This window comes from Ustilaginoidea virens, chromosome 5, assembly GCF_000687475.1.
Source record: "Ustilaginoidea virens chromosome 5, complete sequence".
In the NCBI taxonomy this organism is placed as follows: Eukaryota; Fungi; Ascomycota; class Sordariomycetes; order Hypocreales; family Clavicipitaceae; genus Ustilaginoidea; species Ustilaginoidea virens.
In genome coordinates this window covers 4,970,585-4,997,694 of record NC_057320.1, presented here as the reverse complement: position 1 = coordinate 4,997,694, position 27,110 = coordinate 4,970,585, and the positions used below count along the sequence as shown (strand labels likewise).

The 27,110-nt window shown below is 54.4% G+C and overlaps 8 protein-coding genes across 8 annotated transcripts; 5 read left to right on the top strand and 3 right to left on the bottom strand.

Moving 5' to 3' along the window:
• Positions 1 to 3,318: 3,318 nt before the first annotated feature.
• UV8b_07083 (uncharacterized protein) lies at positions 3,319 to 4,802 on the top strand (the record flags this gene model as incomplete). The annotated part of the gene is made up of 4 exons (XM_043144580.1): positions 3,319 to 3,667; positions 3,725 to 3,991; positions 4,057 to 4,130; positions 4,176 to 4,802. The coding sequence occupies 4 exons, from the start codon at positions 3,319 to 3,321 to the stop codon at positions 4,800 to 4,802; spliced, it is 1,317 nt and encodes a 438-aa protein (XP_043000515.1).
• A 4,079-nt stretch (positions 4,803 to 8,881) lies between these two features.
• UV8b_07082 (uncharacterized protein) lies at positions 8,882 to 10,175 on the top strand (the record flags this gene model as incomplete). The annotated part of the gene is made up of 2 exons (XM_043144579.1): positions 8,882 to 8,966; positions 9,082 to 10,175. The coding sequence occupies 2 exons, from the start codon at positions 8,882 to 8,884 to the stop codon at positions 10,173 to 10,175; spliced, it is 1,179 nt and encodes a 392-aa protein (XP_043000514.1).
• A 541-nt stretch (positions 10,176 to 10,716) lies between these two features.
• On the top strand, positions 10,717 to 11,963 carry UV8b_07081 (uncharacterized protein; the record flags this gene model as incomplete). Its single annotated transcript, XM_043144578.1, has 3 exons — positions 10,717 to 10,927; positions 11,317 to 11,425; positions 11,480 to 11,963. 3 exons carry the CDS (start codon positions 10,717 to 10,719, stop codon positions 11,961 to 11,963), a joined length of 804 nt encoding a protein of 267 aa, XP_043000513.1.
• Positions 11,964 to 12,566: 603 nt separating this feature from the next.
• Positions 12,567 to 13,783, bottom strand: UV8b_07080 (uncharacterized protein; the record flags this gene model as incomplete). Its single annotated transcript, XM_043144577.1, has 2 exons — positions 12,567 to 13,499; positions 13,601 to 13,783. The coding sequence occupies 2 exons, from the start codon at positions 13,781 to 13,783 to the stop codon at positions 12,567 to 12,569; spliced, it is 1,116 nt and encodes a 371-aa protein (XP_043000512.1).
• A 1,453-nt stretch (positions 13,784 to 15,236) lies between these two features.
• On the top strand, positions 15,237 to 16,245 carry UV8b_07079 (uncharacterized protein; the record flags this gene model as incomplete). Its single annotated transcript, XM_043144576.1, has 2 exons — positions 15,237 to 15,590; positions 15,739 to 16,245. 2 exons carry the CDS (start codon positions 15,237 to 15,239, stop codon positions 16,243 to 16,245), a joined length of 861 nt encoding a protein of 286 aa, XP_043000511.1.
• A 244-nt stretch (positions 16,246 to 16,489) lies between these two features.
• Positions 16,490 to 18,101, bottom strand: UV8b_07078 (uncharacterized protein; the record flags this gene model as incomplete). The annotated part of the gene is made up of 2 exons (XM_043144575.1): positions 16,490 to 17,850; positions 17,936 to 18,101. The coding sequence occupies 2 exons, from the start codon at positions 18,099 to 18,101 to the stop codon at positions 16,490 to 16,492; spliced, it is 1,527 nt and encodes a 508-aa protein (XP_043000510.1).
• A 1,765-nt stretch (positions 18,102 to 19,866) lies between these two features.
• On the top strand, positions 19,867 to 20,595 carry UV8b_07077 (uncharacterized protein; the record flags this gene model as incomplete). The annotated part of the gene is made up of 2 exons (XM_043144574.1): positions 19,867 to 19,900; positions 20,006 to 20,595. 2 exons carry the CDS (start codon positions 19,867 to 19,869, stop codon positions 20,593 to 20,595), a joined length of 624 nt encoding a protein of 207 aa, XP_043000509.1.
• A 2,093-nt stretch (positions 20,596 to 22,688) lies between these two features.
• On the bottom strand, positions 22,689 to 25,092 carry UV8b_07076 (uncharacterized protein; the record flags this gene model as incomplete). Its single annotated transcript, XM_043144573.1, has 6 exons — positions 22,689 to 23,643; positions 23,752 to 23,870; positions 23,924 to 23,988; positions 24,039 to 24,268; positions 24,327 to 24,563; positions 24,638 to 25,092. 6 exons carry the CDS (start codon positions 25,090 to 25,092, stop codon positions 22,689 to 22,691), a joined length of 2,061 nt encoding a protein of 686 aa, XP_043000508.1.
• Between the last annotated feature and the right edge of the window lie 2,018 nt (positions 25,093 to 27,110).

Genomic DNA, 27,110 nt, shown 5'->3' with positions numbered 1-27,110 from the left:
GACAATACAGCTGCTCATGCGCCCCTGTGCAAGGTACTGTCAGAATAGGTTGATGAATAAAATCAGCAGCGAGCTCAAATGTATTCCTAGGAAGTCAAGCAAATCGTCAACTGCCGTGCAGGGTGCGGTACAGCAAGACTTCGCCAGAACCAAAGAGAAAAGGCCCTCATCTTTCTTGGGAAAGGAAAAGGAAAACCAAAACGCCAAGATGGGACATACCAGGTACGCAATATGATGCAAGGAGAGGAGTTGTGGCGGCGTCACTACCCCCACAGCCACTGTAGACTCGGCTATCAGAATTTGGGAGGTCTTGATTGAAGTGTTTGGAAGAGAGATCAATGAAAGAGAAAGATTCGCAGCGCCGGTTTATGTTGCATTTCTCCGTTTCCCTGGTTATGTTTCATAAGGAAACCCCCTGGGGGATTAAAAGTTCATGGGCCGACAGAGTGTGGACGGTGGAAACCGTACCAGCCACGCCAATAGAACTTTAACTACTGGCGGTGGCAGGGGAACAAGTTGACCACAATGCTACTCTACCAACACGAACAGACCGCCTGATGCCGGCAATTGATATTAATTAAGACAGTGGCTCCATGCGGCGGGTGACAGATAAGACAAGCTCCGCGTGTGAACTGCGTACCTACCCAAGGCTAAACGGGCGGGGCTTGGACATGAACGGGGAGACGCCAAGGTTTGTGACTTGTCAAGGTCGCGGGCCCGAGTATCGCCAAGTCCGAGGAACGCTTCCCGACAAAATCGAAGGGACACAAGCAGCACAAAGGAAAGGAACGGGGAGTACTCCGTACGCCGAAATGATTGCAGGGCATCAGAATGGAGCGTGGCTTGAGGACGGTGAGTGGATTGTGTTGTGTGTGCGGGTTGGGGACTGGGGATCTCCTGGACCAGTTGATCGAGCTTGGGCCAGGAGGTAGCAGGTGTGACCTACATGGGGTCGGGTCGGTGGCCCCATAACCCCTGCCAGCTGCTAAACTACCAGGTAGGTACCTACCTCACCTACCTACCTCCTAGGAGGTAGGTACCTCCTAAGGTAGCTACGGATACTACATGTATGTACCGCACCGCGCAAGCATGATTCACACTTTCCTCGATCAATTTTTTCTCCTCAAAGTTCTCAAGTATTGATCCTTAGGTGCGTACCTACGGTGTCACATGCGACGGGTCGATTGTAAGCGTAGTGGTCTCAACGCCCATCATGTGTCTCTATATTCAATCCCCTCTGCCCCGGCCAGAATCCAGATACCGACTGCTGATTTAGGAGATACATACCTACAGGCATGGATCCAGATCCGTATCTCTGCGCAGTGCAGATCCCCCCCGCCAACTTGCAAATTGCAGAAGAATGACCATGGTATTTGCCGCCCCCGTTCCCCACAACCCCTGTCCAGCACCTGCACTGATGCGCCAAGTCAGTGGCGTATTTGACGTGATTGGAGGATCCTAGATAGGTACTTGTAGCCATCATCCAGCCAGGGGGTAGACTGGCGGCTGCACTGGGGTGGACGGGCCCGCCGATCCCTTTGAACATTGGAAAGCGCTAGGCAACTAAACACCCCTGGCAGTAGCGATTTTGAAAGGGCAGTATGGGTGAAAGTCAAATTGCAAACGCGATCTCTTGTATTATAGTATCGCGCACGAATAGAAGGTGTACGGATATACGGAGTAGAATGCAAACACCATCACGCCATTACAAAGAGATATACCTCGCTTTAGTTTACTATAAAAATAAAGGGACTTGCACAAATTATTCGGCGCGCGGGTTCGCACTCGTTTGAGACGTACCTTTTCGCAAAGAAGGTGGTGGGAAGGCATACTCTTTTATTCTAGGCCTATGTAGTGACTTGGGAGAAATTGTCAGGCGACAGGTATCTACGTGGAAGTAAACTGCACTCGCCCGTAATAGCTTCAGTGTAAGTACCGTAGGCAAAAACAAGCTTCGGTTTCCGGTTCTCCAGTATCCGCGAGTACCAGGTACCTAGGCACCTCCTACCTCTTAAGCACCTAAGGTACTTGCGTGCGTAGGAGCTATCAGTCGGACGATAATGCACCCTTATCATGACACCCGGATCGTTTGTTTGGATCGAACTGGCTTGGAAACTGGAGCGCAGGGCTTGGTGGTTGGCACACTGTTGGGGAACCATATGCGGCGGCCTCTCTACTCGCATGAACCTGCCCACCTCGTTTACTCCGTACTCGTCACGGTTTGTCAGTGGACCAGACACAGACTGCTTCTGCCGAAGCCGAGGTCAAGCCTGCATGCTGATATCGGTTTGGAGTGCGCCTTCGTACTTACTGGAGCGTACGTGCTCCAGAGTAGTTGTAGTTGACCGAAGGGTGATACTAAAACGAGCCGAATCTGGCACTGGAATTTGCCGTGCTGCGCCGATTTCACTTGACCCGCTCGCTCCCTTGACCCGCTCCCGCTGGGACTTGTCATAGTGGACTGATTCACCAACTGCACAAATTTCTAGCTTCCAGTTTAGCCCGCTGGCACCAGACCGATGGGCCGAAAACACGCCCTAACCTCAGGGCTCCCTGCAGCGCATCCCAGGCCTTCTTTTCGTGTGAGGCAGCTAAGACGGCAAAGAAGCTTGGCTGCGGCAACGTCAAAAAGGCTTTTGCCGGTCAGTCACGAAATGTGCGTTTTTTTGTTTTCGGGGCAAAATTATCACTAGCTTGTTGCATTACTTTCAGCTGTAGAATCGTCTCGCCCAATCTAGGAACATCTACTTAACTAATCTGCAGATAACATCGAGACTCGGAAGGCTTCAAAGTTGCAATCAAAACGCGATAGAACATTGAAACAATCAAGAGTATTAGATGGCAGAGGCTATCCTTATCTTGAGCCACTCAATGACTGCCGTTCCAAAACAGATGGCCGAGCCGTGGCAGGTGATGCCACCTGCACTTGCTGCATCAATTACACGGGTTCTTCTTTCCTCGAGATGAAACAGGTTTGCTGCTTAGCTGTACTCTTCTCCTCGACCTCGTTTCCCCATGCTCTCTCATCTGCATTCCACTCTTCAAGCATTGTTTTCATGTCGCATATTTCTCGCCATTCTTGCATATTGGCCGGCTCCGATTGAGTTGCACCCTCTCCTCCTGGCATAACAAGGGCGCTTATTCTCCAACAGAATCGTAAATTTTGTGAACCTCTCAAACGTAGTTCAGTGGCCAAAGTACATGCATTTTCCTTCTGACACTACAAAAGCGAATGCGTACACATCAAGGGAAGAAGCTAATCTTGCGGAGCCCTCTAGGCAATCTAGCTCCCGAAATACGGTCACGGTCTGCCCGAGTATGAATCGCCAGATCCATTGGACACAAGATCCCAGATTCAGCCATCTGCGGAATCAGCCAGCTTGGTATCAGATCAGACCCACTCCTTTCTACACCCCCCGTCCTTCCGCAATTATGGAGAAGCGGGCTGCCGAAGAACGAAAACGACAATGGCAATGGCAAATTGCTGATGGTGCCCGTGAGGCCGTCAACATTACCTCCTGCCTGGCTGCAACATTCTGGCCATGTGGAATATATTCCCGAACCTCTCAGCGTCTCAAGGCAGCTCTTTCCGGTCATGATACCGAGTTAGTTCCTAATCGTGGTTGCTGTAATCCGGACTGTGTTCAGTTTGGCCTTTGCCTTCCATGTGAGTAGTTTTGGATCACGTTTTCGAATTTCTGAGCAAACATTTACAAGGGTGTAGTCTATGGCTGCCTTTTGGCAAAGCTCCAGACAACTGTTCGTACCTTTTATGGCATTGACGGCACTGACTTCTCGGACTGGTACGATGCCTTCTGCTGCCCCTGTCTCACGATGATTCGAAATGAGCAAGAAATTTTGCTTCGAGAAAAGCAGCACAGGAAACTCAAGGGACGTCACAACCACGACCAGTCCAGCACCCGTCAATACCATTCCCAGACTCCCATGACATATCTGAGCCCAGATTCTTGCAAGTCCACCAACACACAAGGTGAAGAGTTCTGTCCTTGGAAAAAGAGCCACGACGAATTTGCTGACTACATGCTCATGATGCAGCTCAGCGCAAGAACGCCAGCCATCAACTGAGCAGTGATGCTCTGAGCCCAGCAAATACTGCCGCTTACCCGCAAGTTCACTATCTGGACCATGATTAGTATTTGGTTCCCCTTGAGAAGGGTGATGGCCGAGCAGACAAGGAAAGTTCAAAACCGCTGAAACCCACAATCGCCAAGATAGTGGGAAAGCATGCTTTGGCAGACGATGAAGTTGTCGTGACTGGGAACGCGAACTCACTGCATGACTTGCGGACCGACACCCTGATCAAAGCCCACCACAGTGGTAATAGTTTGTCCCACCAGCTGAACGAAGACGCTACTACACCTGTGAGGACCCCTATCTCGGACTCTGACCATGAACTGTGTTGCGATCCAGTCACAGACTGGGCCAAGCCGGCCGTCCATCACAGTTTGGGAGATGATGAAACAACGGATTCCGGCCCGCTACGTCGTGGCCACGACCTCGATAAAGACGTCAGCATTAACACTATCCAGGGTGATCCTAATCAACACGACATTGGCGTCCACAAGCCTTTTACGATTCATTCTTCCAAGCCATCTCTTCATCATCTGAACGATGACACGGCCGTTTCATCAACAAGTACAGGCAAACCTGGACATGATCTCGAAAAAGATGCCAAAATTGATTCCCTACTCAAGTCTCGAACGACACACAATCTTGAGGGCCATGAAGTGATGAAGAAGGAGAGTAAACTACCGGTGCCGCACAAGCTCAACAAAGACTAAAAATGAAGGATATGATGGTGAAGCTGTCGGTGATGTCTCGATGGTGCAAATGGCAGTATTTTTTAGTATTGGAATAGCTTTATACAGCATCGGTTAATCTACAGCTTGAGGTTTATTGATTTGAAGTGAATGTCGCGCGTTCACAACCGTCGAAGCCGGAGATTCGGCAAGTGACAAGTCTGCAAGTTATCCATTTGGCAGTCAAATGGCACCAGCTAGGTCGCCGGACCTCCCAGGTATTCTGAACACCTTGCCGGTACATCGCCACGCGAAATAGCTTCAGTATATGCGATATATTTCTTTATACCGACTGGAAATTATAATTACTTTGTTTATTGAAGGTCCGCATGTAAAATCAGGAATATTCTATTCCCTTTAGTCATGATTGGTCGACAGGCCATTTGGGGGCGTACCTGGTGCTTGCTTATGACTGTTAAAGAAGTGGACTGGTAATAGTAGGTACATAACCTACGAGATGGAGGCTTGGCAACATGACAAGTAATGTATTGCTACGCATCGAACCTTTTCTACTCGCGCAAGTGTGCAAGTATTACAGTTGCACGAGCTGAAACCTATTGGCCTGTCATGACACCCCCGAGGAAGGGCAGTTCGTCGAGTATCTAAATGTCGGTGACCCTCGTGGCAAGGGCAACAAAAGCTAAGCCTGACAGCAAGATTCAATGAAGATACTGAACTTGGACAGGATGTGATCCGCTCTCGATTGCCCGAAGCCTAGCTAGAATATGCCTGGGTGTTTCACAATGCGTTGCAGTGCGTTGCGGTAGCTGCCGAAATTGTTACATCTATTGGGTCAGTATCAATTTTAGAACAAGAGATGATTCATTTCCTCGCATCTCGGTATGGGATGGGGCGATAATGGTTCGTCAGTAGACGGTACTACCAGAGCGTACACAATGGCTGCTGGACATGACGTATTGCAGGGCGTTTAGGAACTGGCTATTGCTTCGAGTCGCCACAGCTGTGAGGTAACACTGGGAGGGCTAGCCCGTTATCGCGTCCGAAGTGCCAAGGTGTGCTTTCGTTTACAGGCAACGCGAGCGATCTATTGGCTCTGGAGGCATGGACGGCGATGCCTGATTGCTGGTGCGGGGAATGTCTAGGTGGTAGGTAGGTGGTGGGCGAAGCTTGGGTCGCATACAACGCGACCTGGGGGATGGTGTGGGTGGCGAGGGCGACGATTGATGCTCCGTACTCCGTAGGAGTTTGGGAGCGCCAGGAGTCAATGAGCTATCTGCTGCTTGCAGCTTAACGTTCTGCAAAGGGTTAGATTGGGCTTGTGGTCTAGGGGTATGATATTCGTTTCGCACCTGTGAAAGCTCAAACGAGCAATCAGTAATAGTTGCATATGAAAGGTCCCGGGTTCAATTCCCGGCGGGTCCATTTTCTTTTTATCTTCCTTTACCTTGACGCGGATATATTTGTTGGGAGTGAAAAGCATTGTGGAAGTACAGACAAGATAGTGTGAGTGTTGATTCAGGCACGTTGATGGAATGAACAGATCACTCTGCAATATATATCACTTTATGTATGGTCTTGATGTTGCCGAGATCGTGAATTAAGAGACGCATCGTGAGCAAGTGATTCCGTTCGTTTTGTAAACACTTATTCATGTATGGCACCGCAGTCAAAGCCTTGTGTAATCCCCGACTTGTAGCTGAATTCATGGCCTTTTCTGCAAGGTGTGGCAGAAAAGGCGTGATGGAATGACGGGGGTTTTAAACGGGCAATAGAATGGCCGGGCATGAGGATCGGTCAAATGCTGTCCAGTGGTATTGCAGCAAGAGAGCTTTTGTGAAGAAATCGAGTGATGAGCAGCAGAACAATGTGCATAGAGGGTACGACAAGGTCATGCGCCTGGGGCTAATTTCCAGGAGGAGAAAGGAGCAATGGGCGCAATAAGGGCTGTCCGTCTGCGTAGTCCGTACTCCGTACGGAGATGGTCTATCGATAGTCCATGGATATCTCTTGCGCAAGCGTGGAGCGACACGAACAACACGCGAGAGCGACGCGGGCGTGTAATATGTACTAGGAGATGGCGTCCTTTTTTTTTTTTTTTTTTTTTTTTTTTTATCTCGGCCGCATGGGTCTGGGGCCCTAGATACTGGCCCTGGGACGAAACGAAGCGAGGTCGCATGGTTGCTGGCTGGGATGCTGTGCAGAGCCTTGGACAAGATGACCCCAGCGGCAAGCAAGTCAAGTGGGATTCATCAGTGACGGACGGCATGGTTGGCTGCCATGGAAGTGAGCTTTTTAAGGAAGTATCCCGTGCAGAACTGTACGCGTCCGCTGGACCAATAACATGGGCCTTGAGAGGCTCCATGCCTGCAGGGGCAAGACATTGTTCTTGAACGAGTCTGGTGTGAGGCGATGGGCAGGGCACCAACCAGGTTTCTCGGCGCGTATTGACACGTGCATTGGCGGACAGCCCGTACTCCACACGGCTGGAAGGAGAAGGTGCCAAGTCCCGTTGACGGGACTTGCCTTTTTGTACGGAGCAGGAACACTCAGTGGATTGCCGTTATCCACAACGACAAAAGACAAAAGTAAGTCGACTGGCAAGTGCCAAGAGAGCACTTTCAACCAGTGCGCCTCAAACGGAGATTATTTTTCTCCGGCTGGTCAGTTAGCCGGATAGGTACGGAGTACGGAGTAGACAGCCGCGACAGCCCGTAGAGGGGGGATGCCTCCATCCCTGCGCGTCCACGTCCCATTATGTGGCCCGTGAAGGGGGAAGAAAAGGAAAAAAAAAAAAAAAAAAAAGAACGCGTCTAGTCTCGGATTTTCCGTAATTAGTGCATCCCGCGCATTTTCATGCATGTACGGAGGACGGAGTGCTCCGTACCTTTGTTGCCTGCCAATCGAGGCCCCGCCACTTCAGCGCTAATGGCTGAACTCCTCCTCACCCGTGCTTAGCGCGTGCAATGAGTATGGAGTCCGGAGTAGCAGGTCAATATCATGTCCCAACATTCCCACACTGGATACAGGTCGCTGCATCTCCCTTTTGCCACGAACAGAACAGATATTCCGGCCGGCGCTTGCTAAAACTTGGTGTTGCTGCAGAGCTCATGTCCCCTTAACCAACATGCTTGGATCAGGGCCCAAACGTGTCATGAGGTAGCTGTCTGGTCCAGTGAAGAGACTGGAAGCACGGGCCTCTTCGTCCCGGCCTGGTTTGGGGCTGTTCATCCTGCAAGATGGCGGCCGCCACACCCCTGGCCATTTGCTGACATTGCAGCCCAAATTCCGATGGAGAAAGCCCCAGCCTGCTGTGCCTTGTTTGCCCACGCCGTACGGAGTACTGTCTGGTACCAGGCGCGACTCCCTCCCTCCACTACAGGGCTCTGTACGCTTCTACTCTACTTGATGCTTTGTTCGCGCCACAGACCAGACCGGTTGACCCCAGCCGTTGACCGTTTACTCAGGCCTGGCCAGACCAGACCCAAGTGCTCCCACGCTGCGACACTAAGCTGCACTCCTGTTCGGCATAGCCCCTGCTCCTGTACTCGTCAACTGCCATCCTCTTTTGCTTGTTCGCCCCAGGGCTGCTGCTCCTTGGATTCTACCAGATGTATCCTTCTGTCTTTTTAGCGTGCTGCTCTCGCCTTATTAATTACCTTGCGCGTCCCGCGTCGACCGACTATTTCCATCCCACTTTTGCTACTTCTTCTCTACCCTCATGGTCAACACGCACTCTTGGATTGGAATAACAGACAACCACAAGATAAACAACAACATCCACCACGCCACTTAAGCGTTACATAATTCTTTCAACGAGTATCGAGAATACGGAATACAAACACGCAACTTACATGACCAGTATTCTTCTTTCCTACACCACACTTCGAAACCGAAGGTGACCTGCTCGGGTGCCATCACATCAGGATCTGCCTCCTGTTGAGCCAACTCGACACGCGACAAGCAAAAGAGAAATCAAAACCACTCGCGCACACAAAACAGGCCACTGCGGGCAAGGGAACCAATCAATACCCTTTTGGTATTTCACCACGTCTTAATCCCTTTGGCATCCTTCGTGACTAGCTAGTGGTCATTCCACTGCAATGGCTGCCATTTCGCGTCAGCCCTTTGCTCCCTTGGATGGAGCCCGCTTGCAGACTCTAACAAGCTTGAAGAATAGACAGAATGGTACGTGTAAAACGAAGCCATAGACTTGATTATGCTCCAGCCTGCTTAGCATCTGTTTAAAACCTCCTCTTCCTGCCCTAGTTAATAAAGATCTTGACTGATTCCTGTTATTTAGCCATCACTCCTCCCTCAAACACTAAACGCAAGGCTGGAATTCTAGACCCTGAGGACGACTCTGAAAATATTGACCCTCTAATGTTTGCTAAGCGCATAAAGGGTCTCTCAGGAACCACGCTCAAGGACGTTTCAAAGAAGCCTTCATCCTTTGTCCTCAGGCAGGACACTCTCACTCCTAGTGCGCTGGTAAGCCCTGCAAAAGCTTCGACCGCTCCTCGACGAACTCTGCAGCCCAAGTCGCCTTTTGCCAAGCTCAACACCACTCTCGTCAAGTCGTGCTCTGTTCCTGCCCCTGCGGGACGATCTCCCACTCGTGGCAAGAGACCTGGCATCCTTTCCAACCGTCAACGAACTGCTAGACCTTTTGCTCGCGTGGATTCCCCATTATTCTCCCTAGACTCATCAGCCGCTCCTTTCTCACTTGATGCCGCGTTGAAAGGAACTATTGCCAGCTACGGCTCCCGGCCTCGTTCCAATGCGCTTTCCCAAGGCAGCACGTCGCCGTCGTCATTCAGCAAGCCTGATATAAAGGCTGGTTGGTTCTTCGACATTCACGAGGACTCTCCCGAGCAAGAAATGACCAATCTTTTGCAGCATAGCACCTGCATCTTGGATATTTCATCAGATGAGGAGAGTGAGCAAAAAGCAAGACGGGAGACAGAAGAGGGCCGTGATAAGGAGAATATTCCTCCGTGCGACCACATCTCCCAAGCATCTACGCGACGTTCCTCTCGAGCTGCCGCCAGTCACGACATAGAGGAGAAGCGTGTCGCACTTGGCGAGATGAACACTGCTGACTTTTACGCCGACGGCTGTGATGAGACATCTCTCATCATCATATACGGCGATGAGGACCAAGTCCACCCTGAGCCTGACGAAGACGCTCACAATGTCCAAGGCGTTGACTTTGCGGCCGCGCCTGGACTGGAAAGCATTGACTCTCTCAAGGAAATTGACCAGCTCATGTCCAAGACTGAGTCTCTATCCCAGGCGGCGGTGCTGCAACCACTTGAAGGGACTGGTGAGACGTTTGATCTATGGGAGAGTGATAGTGCCAAGGACGAAAAGGAGCCTGTGGCTGCGAATTCTTGATGCGCTCCTACTAGCTTAATAGTCGGCCGTAATGTGTGAATGTGAAGATGAACGCAAGGTATATCTATTCTTCTGGGTGTTTTGTTTGGGAATTTGTCCTCTGAGGGTTTCGTTGTTGGGAATTTGACCTTGTGGGCAATGGAGTTTTGCGGCACTGGCGTGTTGGTTGGGCATCGAGAGACGATGAATTTGCTGGAGTTGGCGGTATAATAGTGTCTGGTGTACTTTGCAGTTGTCAACTGCCTGGCGGCGTTTTATGGAATTGCTATCCTCGGTCGCCAAAACCGTTCTCTGGAAGCACGTGCAACTATACGTACGGAGTACACGGAGTGTTGGCGGGCGAGACTCAAGAACCACAAAAGAACCAGACTCTCTATATGGTCATATTAGGGGCTGATTCACACTGTGAGAGCTTCGCCTTCAGGCCACTGTGCGAACAGGCCCTCATGGCAGGGCAGCTCAGCTCCCCACTTCTTTCCACATTGCGCCAACTCGCGCCAGGCCTCCTTCACCTGGACCGCTCCACGAATGAACAACAACCATGGCGTCAATAAGCGACCTTGCCACGGCGGCAATTTCTTACTCTGGCGGCGACGCGGTCGCGACCGACATCTCGGCTAGGCACGATGGCAAGCGGGGAGCATTTATTGTGCTGGAGGGCTTGGATCGCAGCGGCAAGACGACGCAAGTGAAGCTTCTGGAGCAGCGGTTTGTGGAGGAGGGGAGGGCGGTCAAGGTTATGAGGTTTCCGGGTGGGTTGCCTTTTGTCGTGCTTTTGCCTTACTTTGGTTTTGTCGGCTTTTCCGTTGCCGAGTGTTGTTGTTTGCTGTGCGTGGGTGTTTCCGTCGTCCTTTTTTCTAGGGGATCTTCCCTTCCTGCCTGTTGGTTGACACTTGTGCGTGTGTTTCGGTTGCAACTTTTGCCATGACTTTTCCCCCTTGCTCACTTGTCGTCGTTCTTTGCTTGTGCGTGCGAGTCAAGATACAGCGACTCGACTATTTTGTAGCGACTTGCTTGACCGCCTCTTTATCCCAAGTCTCGTCAACCGAGAGTCTCAACGTAACTCACGTACTTGCGTCTTGCAGACAAGGCTCTTGTGGTAAACAGAGCCTTCCATCTTCCACCCGCTAACGGCCTGTAGATAGGACCACGCCAATCGGGCAGATAATTGACGCCTACCTCAAGAGCAACATCCAGGTCGAAGACCATGTTATTCACTTGCTATTTAGTGCCAACCGGTGGGAGGCAGTGTAGGTGTCACGCTGCCGCTTGCTGGCTTTCCCTCACGCTAACCTAGGTGCTAGCGACCAGATAAAATCACTGCTCGCCTCCGGAACTACCATCATCTGCGACCGCTTCTACCACTCGGGCATCGTGTATTCCGCCGCCAAGCGCAATCCGTCGCTCCCGCTGTCCTGGGCCCGCGCCCCCGAGCGCGGCCTGCCCCGGCCAGACATGGTGCTCTTCCTGGACTTGGACGAAGCGGCTGCCAGGGCGAGGGGCGGCTGGGGCAGCGAGGTGTACGAGAAGACGGAGATGCAGAAGACAGTGCGGGAACTCTTCTGGTGCCTCGGCATGGGGGGAAAGGACGTGCACGGCCAGGAGATTCTGGCTGATCTGGGGGGGCTGCAAGGCGCGCAATGGAGGCAGGAGGAGGAGGATCTGGTGGTTCTCGATGCGGACGGGAGCGTGGAAGAGGTGGCCGAGAGGGTTTGGGCAAAGGTTAAGGAGAGGGTGGAGCAGGTCGAGAAGGGGGAGCTTGGGACACGGATACGGGTGGTGCAGTGAGCTTTCTGCGGCCTGATGGTGTCGTGGTCTGTGATGCGTGCGGATATATTGGACTTGCTCTATATCAAGCGGGGGATACTCTGGATGTCTATGCGATGGCATAGGATCATATGTAGTGCTAATAATAAGCTACGATGACGTAGTACCTACATCGCTCAAGGAAAGAATGGAGTAAAATAGTGAGGCTGACGATATGCCCCTTGTAGTTTACGCGTGCACCACGCGAGGTGGAGCGCCCTGCAGCTAATTATGCCCGCCGCCCAGAGAGGCCATCCTTGAGGACCAGCCAATTACGTGCAGGGATTCCGACCAGTACGTACCGTCAACTTCAAAGCCTAGCCTTCAGCCCATCCATTTGATGCATTTGCTCCACGCAGATGACAAGTGGCGCGGAATCTCGCGAAAGAAAAGAAGAAAACAAGAAACGGGGAAAAATAAAGCGGGCAAGTATTTTATTTTCGGAAAGCTGCAAGATACGGGCTTTCCGTAGGATCTGAATACGTACCGTATCACATCCTGGATTACGTCAGCAGCAGCTTGTATCTAAAGCCATACCCAGGGATATATCGCGTCTTCCGAGAAACACCAGCCTCGACATTCCCCTTAGACCATGTCGTCTCCGCGCCCACCAACTGCCCGTCGCGGAATCGACGGCCCGGTGGTATCGGCACCCTGTTGATGATTGTGCCCATCGACGCCGTTCCCGACGTGCCCCTTCTCTCCAACGACGCGGCCCTGACCCCACCCTGCCCTCCTCGTAAACACAGCATCCACCCCGTCGTCACGGCCGCTGCCGAAGCCAAACGCGGACCCCCGGTTGAGCGGGACGTGGTTATATCGCCAGTCGAATATCGCCGCGTACGTCATTCTGTACGCCGAAAACGCCATGACGGTGCCGATGACGGCTCCCGCCACCACGTCGTACCAGTTGTGGTACTCGTCAATCGTCAGGGCCCCCCCGATCAACGCCGCCCCCAAGACGGGCGCGTACACCAGGATCAGCTTCCACATGGCGGGGTGGTAGTTGGAAAACACCTTGAGCTTGGCGTTCAGGTACAGCGACAGGTAGACGAACCCCGCAAACGCGGCCGTCGTGTGGCCGCTGGGGAACGACTCGAGGCTGTCGTTGATCTCCTTGCGGTCGCCCGTGCAAATGTCGGGCGTAAAGTACAGTTGCTGGTAGCCCTTTGCGTTGAGCCCGGCGAGCGCCTTGGCCCTCGACACGTCCGGCTTGCAGACGTCCAGGAAATGGGGGCGGAGCCCGCCGACGAGCCACTTGAGAAACACTTGGAAGACGGCGGCCGTGATGAGGGAGTAGAGCAGGCCGACGACGCCGTTGTTGGCGTCCCAGAAGGAGCGGACGCGGATCTGCGCCAGCAGGATGGCGGCGATGGGAACCATGGCGGCAAGAAAGGCCGCGAGCCAGATGGGGATGATTTCGTCGCGGAGCGGATACGCGAACTCGGGGTAGACGATTTCCCCGTCCTGGAAGGTGACGGCGAAGGAGCGCGACGGAGCAGGGTCCGCCATGTAGACCTGTTTTTTTTTTTTTTTTTTTTCGAGACGTCAGTGTCCGACGCCAACCCGAATGGCCGTGTGCGTGTGGCTCGCTTGGCGACGAAGGGGGAACAGCTTACTCCCAGACCAACCGCACCCATGACAATCATTGTCGCGATATCCAGGCCCGTGAGCTTGAGCCACTGGCCAAAGGTCGGCCGCGAATGCATCGTGTACGGCTCGGAGCGACGAGGCCGTCGAGCTTTCGTCGGTGCGTGGGCCCCGCCAGACGGTTTCTCCTCCTTGCGTGTGAAGAGAGCCATGGTGGTTCAAAACGAATAATGACTTGCGCACCCGGGGTCGCTAGGCTAAGTTGGTTGCAAACAACGCGGCTGGGATGCGTGGCCATGGCAGATGGACGCAAGAGGCCTGCAGCACCATCTATATAACAGTTGCCAGGTCCTCACACAGCATCGTGGGCCAGCGTAAAAGCACCTTGACGTCAGCGCACTGCAGGAAAAGGAAAAGGCAAAAAAAAAAAAAATTTAAGCTTGCCAACAAGCTCAGTTGTCCTGCAGAGCTACATACGTAGTAAGCCATGGCCAACATCGGGCCCATTTCCCGCCTTGTAGAATGCCCCAAACTTGGCAGAATACGAACCCTGCTCAGCACCCAGAGGCCCAAGTGTAACAAATCGTGGGCTTGTCAACGTCATTCAGGCCCTACCCTAGTACATATACTAGTGCATAAGTAACGGCTTGAGTCAAGACGGCTCGACGGCTGCAGGGGCCGGTGCCAATCAGATGCTAGCGGGGAATGCCAACGATCTCGATCGAAGCGTGTCGTCGTCTTCGGGAATGATGCTCCGAACCTCTGAAGTTCGTCTTGTCCGTTGTCAGAGAAACGCCTGCCGCGATGGCGTTCCCTCTTGCGATATAATGCTTGCTATGGTAGACGGCTGCTGCGATGCATGCTACGAAAGTTGGTCGGTCAATAACACAGCCCGCATCGATCGAGGCATCATATAGCGTCGTGGTTTTTCTCCTTCAAGTCCTTTCAACCTGGGATAGTCTTTGCTTTGCAACTTCCAAAGTTTCCCAACATAGTCTTCCTTTTTAAAATTTCTCAGTAAAGCTGGATATTTCGCCAGTATTTGTAAACTGCTTGAATTGCATAGTAGTATTCTCGCCCTTCACCTACACGAGGCAAGCCACGTATCTTTTTGATATAGGTTGAATTTAATTTCAGTCTTCTGGCCAAGTTACTTGTCGCCAAGAACGTACCGGATGGAGATTACGCTGTGGGCCGAATTCCCTTTCCCTTGGTGGCTGGCCACTTGGAAAGCCAATTGTAGATATTGACGCTTGCACATCTTCCAAGGGGCCAAGGGGGAAAATATTTTTCATGTTAGAAAAAGAGTTTCATGTCTTTACTAACTCCAATAGTCCTTCTATGTGCATCCCTGCCAAATTTGTATTTCCAATCCACTACATCTACGAGACTCATGCGACGGATCAACCAGACTCGTTTGATGGATTTTTGCCCAGTGGCACGGACATACATGGCATCAATTCCCAGCATGATGAGCGGGACCGACCTGCGATAAGCGATAAGCCAGCGGGGTCAACGACTGACCGCAACTGGCCGTCGCAAATGCCATCGCCAATGTCAATCCACCCCGCGCGCTCGTCGCCAACTCGTCCCCCGCTTCTCGTCTTCCATCCCCCTCCCCAGCGCAATCGCACCTTGCGCGCCCCCCCCCCCCCCGATGCCGCCATGCCCCACGAAAGCGACTTCATCCTCACGCTGTCGTGCCCCGACAAGCCGGGCATCATCCACGCCGTCACCGCCGTCTTTGCTTCCCACGGCCACAACGTCCTCGACCTGCAGCAGTTCAGCGACCCCGTGTCCAAGAGCTTCTTCATGCGCGTGCACTTTGCGCCCCGGGAGGGCGTCGCCTCCGCGGAGCACCTGGTCGGCCCGTTTGACGCCCTGACCGGCCAATACGCCATGGCGTACGACATCCGGCCCGTCGCGCGCCGCATGAAGGTGCTCATCATGGTGTCCAAGATTGGGCACTGCCTCAACGACCTGCTGTTTCGCATGAAGGAGGGGCAGCTGCGCATCGAGGTAGGTTCAATGCAGCCCGCTCTATGTGCGTCAGGCAGGCAGGCAGCTTGCGGGCGGATTCCAAAAAAGCAAAAAAAAGAAACAAATAACAACCAAAGCAAAGCAAAGCAAAGCAAAGCACCCTTGCTAACGATGACGCACACGGTAGGTGCCCGTCATTGTGTCCAACCACGCCGACTACGAACCCCTCGCCAAGTCGTACGGCATCGAGTTCCACCATCTCCCCGTGACAAAGGACACCAAGGCGCAGCAGGAGGCGCGCATCCTCGACCTCGTCAAGCAGCACGGCATTGAGCTCGTCGTCCTCGCGCGCTACATGCAGGTCTTGTCGCCGACCCTCTGCGAAGCCATGTCGGGCCGCATCATCAACATCCACCACAGCTTCCTGCCGTCGTTCAAGGGTGCCAAGCCCTACCACCAGGCGTACGAGCGCGGCGTCAAGATCATTGGCGCGACGGCGCACTTTGTCACGGCCGACCTGGACGAGGGGCCCATTATCGAGCAGAGAGTCGCGAGGGTCGACCACGGCATGGACGCCAAGGAGCTGGTCGAGCAGGGATCCAATGTCGAGAGCCAGGTTCTGGCTGCGGCCGTGAGGTGGTATGCCGATAGAAAGGTGTTTTTGAACGGGTCGAAAACGGTTGTGTTTGGGTAGACAGTGGGCGTGGCCTTTTTTAGACGGGGTGCATGGTAAAGAGCGTACAAAGAGGAACATTTGCGTCGTATTTGTGTCTGTTGGGCCTGAGTTGTGCGGGAGAGAGCTGCGCAGAGGACAAAGACAGATTAGACGTGAGTTTAGTGACTTGATACCTTTCTTATACACATGGATCTTGGATTGTCCTTTCCAAGGCTCATCTTGCATTAAAGCGTTCATCATAATACGGCGCGCAGAACGGGCATCACCTTGACAACCGCTCCCTCGCGAGAAACACAGCGCTCACCACCAACCCCAGCCCTGCTAACCCGACCCCGGTGAACAGCGCGCCTCTGAACCCCTGCAGTTTCTCATCCATCGTCCTCCCCCGGCCATGGACTTGCACCTCGACCGTACCAGCGAACCCGACCCCCAGCGCGATTCCGTAATTGACCACCGTATTCACCAGGCTCGCCGCCACGCCCTGGTGCTTCTTGGGCACCGCGTCAGACAGGACCAGGGTGGCGGCGGGGAAGCTCATGTCCATGCCAAAGGGCATGACGAGCATGGAGACAAAGGTCTGGCCCCAGTACAACTGGTTTGCCGGCGCCGTGGCCGTCAGAATCGCCCCCGTGGTGAACGCCAGCAACGCCATGGTCATGACGCTCGGCGGCTTTACCTGCAGCGGGCCCAGCAGCTTGCCCGTCACGACGGCAGCGCAGGCGCCCGAGAAGACGACGGGGACGAACCACGCCGAGGTAGAAAGGGGCGATAACCCGCGGACATCCTCGAGCAGCTGGACGAGATACAGCGACCAGACGCCAAAGGCAGCCCATCCGCACGCCACCGCTGCGAGGACAAACACCACGTCGGCATTGATGGCGGCAAAGGGCACCAATGGCTTCTTGCTGATACGGAACTCGATGAATCCAAAGAGAAGAAAGAGCAGAAAGCCGAGCACGAGGGGCACGAGAATGGTGGGTGTCCCCCACCCATCGATGGGCGCCTGCGTCCAGGCGAGATTGAACAGAATCAATGCCACGACGCCGACAAGCGCGCCTCGAAGATCGAGCGTCTCCATCGAATCCCCCCATGCGAGGGGCACTGTCTTTTGAGGGGAGGGGCTGGGAATGGCATAGGTTCCCGTCACGGCCAGGACAGCCAGCCAGATGGCCATTGCCCAAAGAGCCCACGGCCACCAAGCGAGGGTCAGGAGGGAAGCGAAAACGGCGCCGGTGACGGCGCCAACCGGGGCGACTGCGCCGAAAAAAGCAAAGACCATGGCTTTTCGATGTCCAGGCGGGTAGGCGGCGCCAAGAATGGCGAGCGCGTTGGGCAAGCAGATGGCTGGGCCGATACCCTGCAGGACGCGCGAGAAGACGGCGAGCTTGTAGTTGGAGTAGACGCTCAGACCGGCAACCATGGACCACAGGGAGAACCAGGTCAGGCCGGTGAGAAGCATGCGCTTGTGGCCAAAGACGTCGCCCAGGCGGCCGGAGAAGAGGATAAAGGTGCCGATGGTGAGGGAATAGCCTGCTACAAGCCAGGCCAGCCGCGCGGGTTCAGTGATGTGGAAGCTCTGGCCTATGGTGCGGAGGAGGACGAGGGTCCCCATGTACGCCGCCTCTGTTTATCTCCCGTTAAATCCTCATCTTTGGCAAAAGGGTGGGGAAGGGAAGCCTGAATGAAGGAGGGGAGAGGAGGGACTGACGAGTGCAAAACTGCGCCATGCAAACGACGGCGACAAAGAGGGCCTCGCGCGGCAGGGAGAGCGACTCGGCAATCCATATCGACTCGGCCGCGGACAACTGCTGGGTAAGGTGGCCATTGGCCGTGCCTTGGTCTGCGTCAGGGGATTTGTCGTTTATGACAGGCATCGTTTTAGCATCGCTCAGCATTGCATCGCTGGTGCTTGAGGCCCGCTGAAACTTGGTGTCCGCGACGCACGCAGCCCGCGTGAAAATGGAGGAGGAAATTCTCTGTAGGATGGAGCCCAGGAGATATCCTGAAGCGAGGGGGGTCACTCCTGCAGCAATATAACAGCAGAAGCCGACTCGGCCGGTCACGTCCTCGCAGCTAATTAGTAAAGGCTGCATAGCGTTAGATAGCCGGGACGACTTGGATGACGAATTGGGGGTGGATGTGCCCGAGTACCTCGCAATAGGTACCAACCATACCTACCGTTAGGTACCTACCTCCTTTCTCTTGCGACTACCCAATTGGTTCAAGAGCAAGGAAAACAGCCGACCAACGCTAGACTCGTCAGGCAGTTTTATTCCGCCCGTCCCTCGATCTTGCCGAATGAAGATTCCGCATCCATCTTCGCCTCGCCTCAGCAGCCAGCGACCCTAGTTTGTGCCTGCTGGCCCGTTTACGAGCTGGTTTTGCCAAAGAATCACTGGGCACGGGCATGGACATGGGTTTCGATCGGGTTTTGGCACTTGGCGCATCAGACATCCGTCATTTGATGTGAGACATGAACGTCTCGAGTTCAGGATGTGTCCTTTTTGGTCCTTTCTAACCGAGAAGCCTCAGGTCTTTGGTTTCCCACCGCCCAAGTTGAAACTGCTGATCAGCCCCGAATGTTGTTTCCCCGCCCGCGGCCGGCGAGTTCTGCTTCAGAGGTGAACCCGATGGCTAGGACGGCCTGCAGACTTTGTCAGTGCCCACTGCCGAGCAGGGATCTGCTAGGCCGGTGTACAGCTGCCAGCCTGCAAAGGAAAGTCCCGCGAAAGGATCATGCAGGCTCCCAAGTTTCATGTGCTCGATAACGCACCTGCCCAGGCTGCCTGCCCTCCAACCTCGGTGGCAAAGGCCGACGCCCTTGAGGGCACGACGGACCCAACGACTGCCGAAAAGGAAACTTGTATTTTGCCGCTCTCAGATGGGTCAACGGCTCCTACTGACGTGAAGTTGGTTGCTTGACTAGCAGCATGGGAAAGGGAAAAGGTAAGTCCAGATAAAATAACGAAAATGCGGGCATCTCCTAGTACTAGTAACATCGACAGCCATTGGCACAGATTTATGATTTTGGACTAATCCATTTCCGTGCAACAAAAGGCTTGAGACAGAAACATCCCTGCCCAAATATAAGATCCATCATTTTCGCCTCTTGTCGTGTTTCCCATCGGGTGCCGTCTCCAAGGTTCGCACGATAGCTGCAGGTTGTATGCTAGCTTGAACTCATGAGTGAGGATGGAATCCAGCAAAGCCGCCGAGTGGCAGAGGCAAGTGCAATCCATGACATTCTCTTGCAACAGCACCCCACCTTGCAAGCAGAGCGGAAACAAATCCGTCGTGGTTGCAGTCGCGTCAGAGTGCAGGCCCTAGACGGCAGTACCCGATTGGCCGGGCTGACCAGGTGAATACAGATCTACTCAAACGAAGGCAACGGCATCATGAGCTCCCACTTGCACTTGCCGAGGTCTACGGGAACGCACATCGACGTTTGACTTGGGCATCGCGAATGATAAAAATGATAAACTTCAGGCTCCATCCAACGTTTCTTTCGAGCATCCGCAGTGGTCTCAAAACCCGGAACTCGGAACCCGGCGTCGCAGACATATTCCCCTTGCGTTTGGCTTTTTCTTTCTTCTCTTATCTTGAAAAAAAAAAAAAGGCCTTTTCAGCTTAACTTTCGCCATGTCAGACTGCGAATCGTCTGAGAAGCCCATACGTACGAGAAGCTTTGTCCAATCCATCGATGCAATGCATTCAATTTCCTGATTCATCTGCTTATACCACGCTCTGTTGGTCAAAATCATGCTAACGGCATCCCAAGGACACGGCAGCCGCCTCGGCAATCTCAGCCCCTCGCAGATTGAGCATAAACGTGCCATGGACCGCAAAGCCCAACGCATCAGACGCGCCAAGATAAAGGACTACATTCGAAGTCTGGAAAGGGAGATATTTGAGCTTCAGACGTACCACAAAGACACGGCGCTTGTGCAGCAACTGCTTCACAGGAATGACGTGCTGGAGCAGCAACTGCGCCGACTAGAGATGACTCACCTGCGTCCCCGGGCCGGAGACGGCATCCAGTATGACGCCCCTGCCTCGAGCGTCAGGCAGGAACAAGCGTACATGGTGCCTCGGAACTTTGCGATGTGCCTCGACTGCTTGCCAGCTCCCTGCGTCGGGCTGGCGCCCATGCCTGCAGTGTACTCTCTTGACCCGCAGACACAATCGACTACTCCGGAAAAGGGCTACCATACCACTGCTGCTGCTGCCGCTGCCGCTGCCGCATATAGCCCCGACGACTACGTTTGCCATGACCGGCCGGGACCTCTTGGCAGCGCAGTTGGCGACATGCACGCATCCAACGCCTACAACGCGGGTACCGACTTTTTTGTGTGCAAGCCGCAGCCTTGAGCCATGTCATCGGTGTGGGGTTTCAATCAATTGCCAGGAGCCTTTGGCGGGCTTGGTCCCCTTGAAAGAGGCAGTGAGCTATTGTATGATGTGTTGATCGATTTGGGACGTTGATGCTCCATGGCCATTCTGACGGCGGGCTGCGGCTTGTGTTTCGATTTCTCTTGCTTTCGTTTTGGCTGCCTTTTCCTTCTTCTCTATCTTCTACGGAGTATTCTTTCCGTTAATATCTTCCCCCTGCCCCCCTCCCCCCTTTTTTTCCCTTTTGGAATGGCTGCTTTTGTACGTGACGCTGAACGTGAAACATGACCCACGTGGAATGTCACCATACCAAGTTACCACAGTGATGAGTCCAGCCTCACTGTTGTTCATCTTGTTCCGCGTCATGTTCAAGAGGACTTATGCTAGCTGGGTTGTGAGTAGTATTGTTTGAAAGACAGGGTGTTGTTCTTATACTGCTTAATACTCTTTTATCAATCCCTGTCCTCCATAATCTATTTAATATATTCATTCAACGATCCAAGTGAGTCCTTTTCCTCTCAAACCCTGGACGAAAACACTCTTGGCAATGATGTCATGGTATCGTGTTGTGGCAGTACCAGTCAGAGCGGCCATCGCCAAACAGTTTTCAATGTAATCCTGCGATGGACCATCCTTGAGATGTCTAGCGAACGAAATTCCTCCTATTCCTAACGATATAGGAAAGGAGGATGTAGCCATGCCGTGCTCCATTTTTATATGGCTGTTAGCGTCTTCGCTATTACTAGATTCTTCCTCCTTCCTAATTTCTAATACTTCTAAAGACAGTTCTAGTACTGTTTTCAGAGGTATCGGCAGAAAATGGGGGTGCCGTTAGGGAGAGGATGATGAAGTGGATGATGTGTCTCCCAGCTCTGGCGGGGAAGGAGTCTGGTAAATGTTGTGTCTAAGTTCAACGGATAATGGGCCAGAGAACTTCGAGGGAGGGTTTGAAACAGTTCCCTGGTCGGTGTCTTGTTTTTGAGGTTTAGTTTTTTAAGACTGTGAAACAGGTTCCGGGGAAAGAAACAAAGAATCTCAAGGGATGTAAGAAGGTAGGTGAGGGAAAACTTCAAGAAGCCACAAGAGATTATTTTCGACTAAAGAAATTTGTCGACCATGTAGTAAAGGGACAGTCGTAGGAATCCCACGTATGTTAAAGAGGTCGATTGACGATGACATTTGACTGAAAGCTTGACTAGAGGTTGATTGAGGTGAGATTGATGGTATTGATTGACGAGAATTGTTTGACGTCTATTCCCAGTCGCCCTCCTTTACATTATCGTTCATTTCATCAACTTCAAAAGCGTAGGCGAACTCCAGCGTGTTATAATAACATATGCGTGGCAGGTTTTATGCTTCTTGTTCGCCAATTGTTCCTCATTCTTGTAGGAAATTGTCACGTAGTTCGGGTCGTCAACTGTTACAATCTGATCCCATTCTCTAATTCTGGTAGTGTGGTGAACCTTACTCCTACAATTAATTAGAAATAAGTCTTTTACTATTTATAAAAGCCTTCCCGAATGAATGTTGCTTTCAGGTTTAGCTTGTGTTCCCGCGCCGCGTGATATGTAAGGACAATGCAGTCCCGCATGTCGGCTAATGGCATAAACATTATATATAAAAGTAAAGTTTGACGTCTTTTATGGACGCATTTATCAAAATATCATGATATGAATATATTGATGATGATGACGGATCATGAACTAACATACAGGCCGGAGGCTTGGAGAGAAGAGAAGTGCCATAAGGCACGATCATTTAGTGTGTGTGAAGAGGCTTGCCATGATATACATGCCATGTGAAATTGCCGGTCTTGGCGGCTCCAAGACGCATGATGATGCCTTGCTCGATTCCCCGCCTGTATCTGAAAACGTGTTAAAAAACGACGAAAGGAGTCATGGAGATGTCGAGGTTGTGTACGCTTGGCTAATCATGCTTTGATGGGCTCGAGACACAGGCACAAAGACACAGGCACAGAGATGAATGCTACACGAAGCCAGAAAAGCAATCAACCCCAGAGCCATGGTTGAAATACATCAAACCAACAGCGTGCGTCTATCCCGGGAACCCATCTACCACCTATACACGACCTGCGTAAACGCAACATCGGCTGTGCTCGCCTTGCTGTACCGAATGACGCAGCCACGAGCCTCGTCCGCCATGCCATCCGGTCCGCAGACAACCACTGCTGCCGTGGGACCACTACCCTCGACAAACGCGCGCACAACGGCATCAATACTCGGCCGGGCGTACCTGAACCTGGCATCCGGCCCGTATCCCTCCGCGTGCGTCGAATCTGCCGGCAGTGGCCCCCCCGACCCAGTAATGTACACCTCCAGGGCGAATCTCCCCTCAGCATGCGGCGAGCTCTCCGCCCACTGGGCATCATTCGCCAGCACCTCCCTTGCGAATGCCTCCTGGGGAACCGCCCAGACCAGCCTGGCGCGCGGCCCCATCCGTCGGTCCACGAGCCCCCGAACGTACGGCAGGACGGCGGTGATGCCGCTCCCGCCAGCGATGAAGAGCACGCTGGCGTACTGCCCGAAGTTGGCTTCGGCGCCGTACGGGCCCTCCAGCACAACGGTCGGCCTGCACTTGCCGGCGGCGTTTTCAAGCTGCTCGCGCAACCGCTTGGTGATTCCGTGCCTGGGCCGGATCATGAACGTCAGGCTCGCCGGGCTGCCTGCGCGGAGTCCCGCGTCGCTGCTCTTTTCGCCGGCATGCGGCGTTGCTGACGACCAACCGGCAAGGCTGAAAGGGTGGCTCTCCCATGGGCGGCGGCCAAACGAGAGGAAGTAGTGCTGGCCGGGGTTCTGGCGGGCGGGGATAGCGGAGGGATGGACTTGCAGCCGGATCATGCCGGTCTCGGGGGCGAAGCTGGCGACGGCAGGAGTGTGGCCGCCCGTCAGGAGCTTGTGGTTGAGGATGACGATGCGCGCGATCCGAAGGAGGTAGTCGGAGGCCCAGATGGCGACGCATGTCCACGCCCAGACGCGGTATGCTCCGCCAAACTGGGTTTTGATATGCCTGAGGGTGTGAGCAACGCGAGGCTCAAAGGTAGAAGTGACCAAAGAATAAAAAAAAAGAAACGGAGCAACGGAGCAACGGAAAAAGAAACAAAAAAACAAGACGTACTCGTAAAACGCGGCCAGGGCCACTGCCGACAGAGCTATGTGCGCGAGCTTGAAGGCTTCATAGTAACGGCTTCTGAGGCCGAGAGCAAAGACGGTCGACAACACCATGGCCGCAATTGTCTTTGGATTCGTCAGATAATACGCTCTCATGCTGGGACGAACGAGGAACCCACCAATATGCCGTAAAGAAGAGTCTTATCTTGGCGCAGTTGCGACTGCAGGTAATCCCAGCCCTTGTCTGACTTGTTTAGCAGCCGCACCACGTCGCTAGGCGGTCGGCTTCCTTACCACAGACGTAAAAGGCGCAAAACACGGCGCCGTGAAGAACGCCCTCTACAGCCAGGACGATGGCCACCCAGCGGTGGAAGAAGCTAAAGGTTGCATAGCTCCAGCCCGTCATGTAGACCAGCGGGTTGGATCTGCTGCCGAACAGGAAGACCCAGGGCAGACTGGCAGACATGAGGCTGCCGAGGCGGTCGGCAAAGTAGCGAAGAGCTTGGACCTTTTTGCTCGAATAGCTGCGGCACACAGTCAGCCAGTTCTGGAGGGAAGGCAAAGGAGGGTCTGGCGTCTCACTAGTAGTTTTCGTCGTAAAGGGGGTAATGGGCCGCACTTGCTGCGATGTGGACGGTTATATAGAGCGCGATGACTGTGGCGCGGGGCTGGCCTCGAAGCATGAATTGTTTGTATCTCGTGGCTCTTTTCATCCGATGCAGCAGCTGGTGCCGCGGGAGAGCGCGCCGGACGAGCGGGCGCATCCGGGCGGCCATGCCGGCGAGCAGCACGAGGGCCCAGAACCCGTAGCAAGTCCACCTGGGCAGTTATCAGAAAACACAATCAGAAACTAACAAGAAAAAACGGCCGGGTTGTGAGACGCCCTTGCGCACCTGACGGCGTTGTGGTAATCCCGCATATGGCTGTACGTAGCCGTGGAGCGATACACCACCGCCCAGCTCCGGGCAGACGGCAGAGCCACCCCGGGCACCAAGTCCTTCTGCGCCAGCTCGACCGTCGGCAGGGACGCGAGGAAGCCGGCGCTGACGTTGCTGCTGGCCTCGTGATACTCAGCCAGGCTGACCGTCCGGGAGGAGTTTTTACACGCGCCCTGCCACCAGCCGATTCCGGGCTCGACGTCCTCCTCGGCGCAGTGGGCCACGACGCAGTAGTAGGTCGACCGCACGCGGAGCTCGTTTGCGCAGGCGGCCTGGTCTTTGTCACCCGTGCCGGCGAACCTGGGCCGCAGGAGCGAGTAGTAGCACGACGCCACGCAGACCTGCCTGCCCACGGGCTTAGCCGCGTTCGCGCACGCGGCGAGGGCAACGAGGACGGGCAAGAGGAGCATACTGCCTATGAGACTGTCAAGTTGGCAAAGAAGACACGCGCGCGCTCTGGGGAAAAGGAACGTTTATGTTGATGCAGGAGGATGGAGGGGGACGGGATTGGCCCCCCCGAGCGCATTGTTGACAACTGGCAGCTTGGAATCTCGGCCGCTCTCATGCTACCCCTCCGCGACTTGCGGCATCGGCGAGACTTGTCCTCGCTGGGCAGGTAGCGGCTCAGTACTTGGATGCGCATGGCAAGCGACGAGGTGGAGATTGATAAGACTGGTGCGATTGATAAGGCGGCGTTTCGGCGCACTTCGGGCGGATGCGGATGCAGCTGCAGGGATCGGAGCAGGCGCTAGTCATGGCCTATCAGGCTGAAAGGGTAAATGGGCGTTTAAAGAGACGTGGCAGAGTGGCGGGTCGGGAGCGGCGGGCGTGTGCGGCGAAGTCGCTGTTGAGCGGAGCAAGGTGGCGGCGGCGGCGGCGGCGGCGGCGCCTGTGAAGGCCGTTCTCGCTTGGTAACATGAAAACGACTGGCGAGGTGGAACGGACGGGTTGCCGCGGCCGGTTGCTCGCGCCGTTTAAGTGTCTCCGGGGGCCATTACCCGTGTCGTGCCTCGGCGGCACAGCAGGCCGGCAGCCCGGAGCCGGCGAGCGTCGGCGGCATGCCATCCGGAGGCGTTGGTTTTGCCAGGCCGCGACAAGCGACGGCATGGAATAACAAAGTCAGTCGTCAGAGACTGGTGCGCAAAAGCCACCGATGTCATGTCGGCTGAGCCGCTGGTTCCTAGATACTAGGTCTTGTTGCCAATGCCGCAGGTTTGGTACGATGCTGACGGTAGAGCGGACGGGGGTGCCGTCTCTCGTTGCAGCTTGCCCAGGGCGTCAAGGCATGGCAAGACGACATGTCTTGCCAGCCGCCCGGGCTTGCAGCAAGGGGGTTCTTGAAAACCGGAGGCGATCCAACGTTACACTGACTTTGATTGGGGGGACGTGGCATGCCATGCCATGCCATGCCAGCCATGCCGTCGGTCGGAAGCCGGCAGGCCAGGGCACAGGGCTCAAGACGCAGGCTTTGGGAAGGGCCGAGGGCCAGCTTCTTTATCCGCTGTCGATTTTCCAGCTGGCCAGGCCATATTCCGGTCACCCGCTCATGCCAACCGCAAGTCGATATCCCCTCTGCAGCCAGGCACCTCCGAGGCCTCCGCCGCCCAAATCAAGCTTTTGTCACGGAAATCTGCCCAGGCGCGGCATGTCTCAGACGCTGTTGCCGTCGCGCTCCCCCGGACCTGAGACTCGCAGCCGCCCAAGACAGCAGCGCGAATCCCCAAGGTGCCTATGTCCATCTGCACGGCGTCGCTGTGCCGCAACTGCCTAGCGGCCCCCATCTGATGGATAGCCGGGGGCGTTTTGCTTGCCATTCCAGTCACCGACGGGCGGCGCGGCGACTTACAAGGCTAACCGGGTAGGCCAAGGCAGCCGGAAGGGGAATGCAAAGCGAAGAGGGCTAAAAAAGGAAAGAAAAAAAGGAAAGAAAGAAAGCAGTCACCGCTGCGTTGGATGCCTGGTTGCCCGCCCGGCTGAGCTGAGCAGCCTGCTTTGGCCTGACCTGGCCGGCCTGAGTCCTGACCCGAGCCATGTGGCTATGCAAGGTTCATGCATCCATCCCTGCTCATCCCTGCCCATGCCCTCCCATGCCATCCCATTGATACCATCCCATGCCTGCCAGACATGCCAGACATGCCCTCCCGGCGACCTGGTGCATCGCATCGCATCGCGTCGCATCGCATGGAATCTCCCCCTTCCAAGGCACGCACAGCTGCCACGAGACAGGCACAGGCACAGGCACGGGCACCTAGGCACCCTTCGGCCATGGCGTCATGCCCCCCCGAGAGGGAAGTCTATTCCCGACGAATCTGTCTGGAGCGGCTTGCTTCCGTCTTTGTTCGGCTCGGCTGCCAGGCCAATGGCGCAAGGCCGTCATTTGCGACAGTCGACCTCGTCCCATTCACGTGCCGCCCCAAAATGCATGCCT